The 6,882-nt window shown below is 48.1% G+C and overlaps 1 protein-coding gene across 1 annotated transcript; it reads right to left on the bottom strand.

Moving 5' to 3' along the window:
* Positions 1-1,840: 1,840 nt before the first annotated feature.
* LOC133758567 (mitochondrial ornithine transporter 2) lies at positions 1,841-2,746 on the bottom strand. The gene has a single exon (XM_062189745.1). It carries the CDS (start codon positions 2,744-2,746, stop codon positions 1,841-1,843), a length of 906 nt encoding a protein of 301 aa, XP_062045729.1.
* Positions 2,747-6,882: the final 4,136 nt, after the last annotated feature.

Here is a 6,882-nt window from a genome sequence, read left to right as displayed (position 1 = left end):
CCATACCAAATTTAGAAGGCTGTATCTAGCACTGTAAAAGCATGGCAAGGGCTTGTAGGCCCGAAAGGTACAATTTCAAGAATGGGTCACCCCTGACATTACTTATTGGAAAATAAAAGCACTAAGTACTTTCTAGTTTCACCTGAGAGAACATAGTATCACCCAGTAGCACTATCACTCTGTCACCAAGCAAGGAGCAAAAGTTCCCCTTGGCTTTGGCATTTTCTGTGCCCTGGAAGAGTTTTTGACTGGTGGAAACAGATAAAACAGTGAGTAATCCCAGATGAATCAAAAACTCCTAAATGCACCAACAGAATACCCTGGAGTCCTGTGCAAGCCCAGACTCAGGGACTAGAAGAACTGTTTTCAGTCATATGGGTCTTCATCAAAGCATAGCAGCACATCCCCATGCCCCTGCCCCTCCCTCAGTCTAAAGCCTGGTTCTCTGGGGAAAGAGAAGAGGGGAAGCTGGTGCAGATGATGGCCGTTCTGTTTTCTAATGACCTGGTCCTCTAGGCCCAATAATATAGTTACAATGCAGATTATAGTCCCACTTAGAATGAATGCCGCTATTTTTTAAAAAAATTATTTATTTGAAAGACATAGTTACAGTGAGAGGTAGAGACAGAGAGGTGACAGACCGAAGGGGGGAGGGGGTCTTCCATTAGCTGGTTCACTCCCCAAATGACCACAACAGCCAGAATTGAGCGAATCCAAAGCCAGGAGCCAGGAGCTTCTCCTGGGTCTCCCATGTGGTTGAAGGGCCCCAAGGACTTGGGCCATCCTCTGCTGCTTTCCCAGGCACATTAACAAGGAGCTGTTTCAGAAGTGGAGCATCTGAACTCGAACTGGTGCCCATATGAGATGCCAGTGCTGCAGGCCGGGGCTTTAACACACTGTGTCACAGCACTGGTCCTACCACCATTGTAAGAAAATCTTGGGAAAATTCAGCATGTCTACTCAGAGACTACTTCGCATCAGCATGTAGCTACATTTTTTTCTTAAAAATCTATGAGGGGAATGAGCATTTGGCCTAGTGGTTAGGCTGCTGGTTAAGATGCCTGTGTCCCACACTGGAGTGCCTGGGTTCAAGTCTGGGGTCCAGTCTCCATCCCAGCTTCTTCTTAATGTGTACCCTGGGAGGTGGCAGGTGATGGCTCAACTACTTTGGTCCCTGACTCTCAAGTGGGAGACTGAGTTCCTGGCTCCTGGCTTCAGCCTGGCCCAGCCTTAGCTACTGCAGGCTTTTGGAAAGTGAGCCAGCAGAGGGGAGATAAGACTCTGTCTCTGTCACTCTGCCTTTCAAATAAAATAATAAAATTGTTAGAAGTTAGAAGTTAAATAATCTACATGAGTAGATTTGGTTCTCAAAACTTTTAAAAAGCATTAACAACCTAATAGACTGGTTGTCTTAAGCAAACTTGAGAAAAGAGCCTGAATTTTAAGTGAATTAAGCAATCACGTGTGACTGTCTTCATGAAACATGGTCAAGGTTGGTTTTTTTGGGCAATATTAAGATTAAACATGAAACCACATTGTGTTTCACCCTGAAAGAACTGTATTTAGCCTTTCAGATTAGGTACCTGGGTCTCTGGCTCATGCTGTGTACCCCACCAAAGGCACGCACAGCTACATTTCTATTGCAATACAATTGCAGGCAGAAATTTTATGATGTAGAAGTCCTTCTAAAACGTGTAAGATTGAGGAGAGAGTATGTGAAGACAAAAATCAAAATTCCGATGAGGAAGAAAATAATTACACATATCTAGTACTCCAAGAACTCTGAATGGAACTGCAGTCTTCAGACTCCTGTGGTTGGATCCAGTTTCACCAAGACACTTCAGCAGGGTTCCAACTGGCTCATCATCATCTTCCTGCTGTACTCATAGGCCAAAAATAGTGCCCCGTTGGCAGGGACTGCTCGAACCATGGTAGGTTTCAGTCCAGAGTATAAGGCTGCTATTCCTTCATATTTCACAATGCCCAAAAGAGTTCCAAAAAATCCTGCCTGTTTTCCATACATGGAAAGAACCTGAATTCTGGACTTAATACAATCCACTGGGAATATGACAAGCCAGAGGCAGATTCCAGCAACTCCACCGCTTAACATCAACGGAACTGGACCTAGTTCATCTTTTGATCTGCCCGAGGCAAAAAACGATCGGCTCAGTTCGTAGCCCCCGAAGAAGAAGAAATAGCCCGGTACTTCTTGCAGCAGAGTGCTCGAGAGTCCGTAGTAGAAGCCTAAGGGACCGTCCTTTCTGAGGATGCTCTTCACCACAGACCAAATTGTATTCTGGCTCTTTGCTATCTTCCCTAACAGCTGCAACTCGTACATGGTCTGCAGCCGGCACTTGACCAGCTCAGTGGGGCAAAGGGCCAGCGCGGCGAACGCCGAGGCCAGGGAGCCCGCGGCCGCAGACTGCAGGTCATTCAGCTTCGCCTTCTTGTCCAGTCCGGCCACGCTCCTGACAAACTTCTGGCAGAAACCGTAGCACATGAAGAGGACAGAGTTCTGGGCCACATAGGCCATCAGCGCGGGGCCTGTGCCCCTGTAGAGGCCCCGCAACCCCACGTGGGAGTAGGTCTTCAGGAAGCAGTCGGTGAGGCCCGTGTACAGGCTGGGGAACGCCTGCATCTTGACTTTCATCGTGTCGAAGGGCTGCCCGGTGAGTACGCACGCCGTGCCCCCCACCGCGCCCGCCGTGAGGTCGATGGCGGCCTGGAGGCCGGGGCTGTTCTTCATGTTCACCGCTGGCTTTCAGCTGTCCGGAGAAGGCGGCTCTCTGGAGCGTAGGCCAGGCTCAGCCGCTTGCTGTGGGCTCCCACTCCTCGGCCAGGGAGGCGGCTTAACTCCACGCTGGGCCGCGGGCCGCCCCGCCCTGCCCGCGCACCGGAATAACCCTCGGCGGAGGCCTCGAGCCGGCCCACGAGCCCCAGGCCCGGCTGCAGCCGCGCGGGCGGCCAGGCCGTGTCCGCAGGAAGTGGGCTGCTGAGTACTTTCAGTAAATTGTAATGCAGCCTCAGAAGCCTTTCGATCAGTTCTTGCGATTATGGGCGCCTGTCTGCTGCTCTGCCCCGCTGGGGGCGGGAGTGGGGAGCGCTATTGCCGTTTCTCACCCCACTAAACAGGGCATGCTGGCTTCACAGGGGCTAATCTACAGAAAGCTTTAAAACGGAAACCACGGGCTCACTATTTGGGGCTCGCTACATGAGACTTGGTGGCTGCTTCCTTTTCAAGTTTTTGTTTGTTTTTTGTTTTTAATTTGACAGGTAGAGTTAGACAGTGAGAGAGACAGACAGAGAGAAAGGTCTTCCTTCTGTTGGTTCATCCCCCAAATGGCCACTATGGCCGGCACACCGCGCCGATCCGAAGCCAGGAGCCAGGTGCTTCCTTCTGGTCTCCCATGCAGGTGCAGGACCCAAGCACTTGGGCCATCCTCCACTGCACTCCCGGACCACAGCAGAGAGCTGGACTGGAAGAGGAGCAACCGGGACTAGAACCCGGGGCCCATATGGGATGCCGGCACCACAGGCGGAGGATTAACCAAGTGAGCCACGGCACTGGCCCTCAAGTTTTTTAAAAATGTGATAATTGGCCGGTGCTGTAGCTCAACAGGCTAATCCTCCGCCTTGCGGCGCCGGCACACCGGGTTCTAGTCCCGGTCGGGGCGCCGGATTCTGTCCCGATTGCCCCTCTTCCAGGCCAGCTCTCTGCTGTGGCCTGGGAGTGCAGTGGAGGATGGCCCAAGTGCTTGGGCCCTGCACCCGCATGGGAGACCAGGAGAAGCACCTGGCTCCTGCCTTGGGATCAGCACGGTGCGCCGGCTGCGGCGGCCATTGGAGGGTGAACCAACAGCAAAGGAAGACCTTTCTCTCTGTCTCTCTCTCTCACTGTCCACTCTGCCTGTCAAAAAAATTTTTTTAAAAAATGTGATAATTACACATATTTATGGAGTACAGTGTGATAGTTCAGTACCTGCATACAGCATGTACTGATCCAATTGGGGCAATTCGCATTTCCAGTTCCTTATCACTACTTTGTGTTTGGAGTCTGAGCTCTCTACTAGTTCATAAAGTATGCTGTCAGGATGTGCTGTGCTGTATGCAGCATGTTAAAAGACTGTTTGGGGGGCCTGCATCCCCTATCCTCTTCCCACCTGGCTTCCTGAGGAGGGAGCAGGCTATGGCTCAAGTGTGTGGGGCCCTGTTACCCACGTAGGGGACCCTGATGGAGTTCTGGGTCCTTGTCTTCCATCTGACCCAGCCCCCATTCTGTTCATCTGGGGAGTGAACCAGCAAATGGAAAACTTCTGTCACACTACTTTTCAAACTGATGAAAAATAATCAGCATAACTATGTTGTATGTTTATGTTTTTATGTTTACTTTTATTATTTTTTCAAGGATCTGGGCTGCAGCTCTGGTGGAATCTGGAATTCTCATCTTTCTAGAGGTAAGACACAGTGGTTCATAAATGACTTAGAAGGTTGGTATTTATATAGTGCTAAGAAATTTGATAGAAAAGAGCTGTGTGGTGCCAGTGCTATTTGCTTGCTAAATTCAGAGGTTCTTGTTGAGAACTCACACAGCTTTATGCAGGAGAATAGATGTTAGGATATGAGTATGTTTAGTTTCCAAGACCAGATGTAGTTTTGGACATCAGTAAGGTTATTACTGTCAGGACATGACATTTTTCCTCCCAGATGTTCATAATTCCAACATTGGAACAAATTCTTTCAAGGCTTATGTTCTAAATCTTAGTCACTATTTTATTTTGGAGGTCAAAACAAAATCTGGAAGTCGGAAAATATGCTGAAATGATTATTTAAAGTGTTCCTTGTCTGATTATACTTTGGTGTCAAATAATATTTAAAAATGAGGCACTAAGAAGCATGGATAGTTTGTCTTCATTTGTAGTAAGTAGTGACCTGGCTATTTCTCTGCAGATGCACAAGTGTCAGTAGCTGGAATTCCTTACCTGGGACCATATGATTTCTTCAGAGATGATCTTCCAGTGTTTGTTGAGGCAGTGGGGGGAGTTGCATGTCCAGACGCTGAGTTAATGAGGCTAAGATGGAAGAGGGGTGACAGTCCTACCACATAATATATACCCGGCTTTCATGTGTACCTGCTTTTTCTGAATTTGGGCATGCCTTGGTGTAATTTATCCAGAAAACAAGATTTCTATCTTCTCTGGGTTGCAAAAGAATTAGTTAGCTTCATAGGGTGGGAAAGGGATCCTGGATATCCAACCCTGAACACAGACATTAGTGAATCCCGTATTTCCTGCCCCACACCTGGGATGTTTTGCTAAGAAAACATTCGCTCTCAGGTTCTCTATCAGGACGAAAGTCTCTTTGGCATTACCATTTGCAGACATTTACCATATACAATCTTCTGATTTCTGAATTCCCTTATAATTTCTCCATCATTGATTCTCTGATCAGTGCTCCCAGTTGTATTGACCTTCTGAAAATGAGTTGACATTTCTCGTTCACTACTGTCTCACCTTGTAGTCACTTTGTCTTTGGTCAGTAACATCTTTGAAAGGTTCTGTTATTTTAGCAGGTTTTTTGATATGGAAAAGAAATATGTGAGAAAAACCTCCTATTTTAACTAGAAAACTTATCTTAAGATTTTAAAATCCTTCATATTCTACTTGAGGGGTGGTTTTTCTGTTTTGATTTCATCTTCAGGAAAGGCAAGGGAGAAAAAGCTTATTTTAATACTTATTGTGAAAGCCCTACCAAGTTACATAGATGTGCCTTAGTATTTTTAAAAAATATTTATTTATGGGCCGGCACCGTGGCTCAACAGGCTAATCCTCTGCCTTGCGGCGCCAGCACACCAGGTTCTAGTCCCGGTAGGGGCACCGGATTCTGTCCCGGTTGCCCCTCTTCCAGTCCAGCTCTCTGCTATGGCCCGGGAAGGCAGTGGAGGATGGCCCAAGTCCTTGGGCCCTGCACCCGCATGGGAGACCAGGAGAAGCATCTGGCTCCTGCCTTCGATCAGTGCAGTGCGCTGGCCACGGTGGCCATTAGAGGGTGAACCAACAGCAAAGGAAGACCTTTCTCTCTGTCTCTCTCTCTCACTGTCCACTCTGCCTGTCAAAAATTTAAAAAAGATTTATTTATGTAAAAGGCAGAGTTTATATATATAAAGAGAGACACAGAAAGAGAGAGGGAGATCTTTCATCCCTTGGTTTACTCCCCAGATGGCTGCAATTGCCAGGGCTGGACCAGGCTGAAGCCAGGAATCAGGAGCTTCTTCCACGTCTTTCATGTAGGTGCAGGGGCCCAGGTACTTGGACCATCTTCCACGCTGTCCCAGGCACATTAACAGGAAACTGGATTGGCAGTGGAGCAGCTGGTCTCGAACTGGCACCCATGTGGGATGGCAGTATCTCAGGCAGTGGCCCAACCCACCACACTACAACACCAGCCCCAGTGTTTTTTTTTTTTTTAAAACAGATCTTTAAATAGGATCCTCTTTTTTAAAAAAATTATTTATTTATTCAGAAGGCAGAGTGATAGAAAAGAAGGAAGAAAAGACAGAGACAGATCATCCATCCACTGGTTCATTCTCCAAGTGGTTGCAACAGTTATGGCTGGGCCAGGCTGCAGTCAGGAGCCAAAAACTCCATCCAGATCTCCAACATAGGTAGCAGGGTGGTGAGCCCAAGGCAGCTTCGGCTGGCTGACAAGGAAACAGCAGAAGGTCTGTCTCAGCAAGGTGTGAGAAGGACAGCTGCGGTCCTCTTGGTGGTTTTAGGTTTGTTGGGAACTACACTCTGCATAAGAAAGCCGGAGCTTCCTGCTGGTCCCGCTAGTGATTTCTGTATTCCTATTTTTAGGGAAGAACACTTAGTCCCATAATCCCCA

Source organism: Lepus europaeus, chromosome 4 (genome assembly GCF_033115175.1).
Source record: "Lepus europaeus isolate LE1 chromosome 4, mLepTim1.pri, whole genome shotgun sequence".
Lineage (NCBI taxonomy): Eukaryota > Metazoa > Chordata > Mammalia > Lagomorpha > Leporidae > Lepus > Lepus europaeus.
The sequence above is the reverse complement of the archived record's forward strand: the minus strand, read 5'-3'. Positions and strand labels throughout refer to the sequence as shown.

What these genes read in the sequence shown, in the direction of transcription:
- LOC133758567 (XM_062189745.1), bottom strand. Translation starts at nt 2,746, where the DNA reads ATGAAGAACAGCCCCGGCCTCCAGGCCGCCATCGACCTCACGGCGGGC.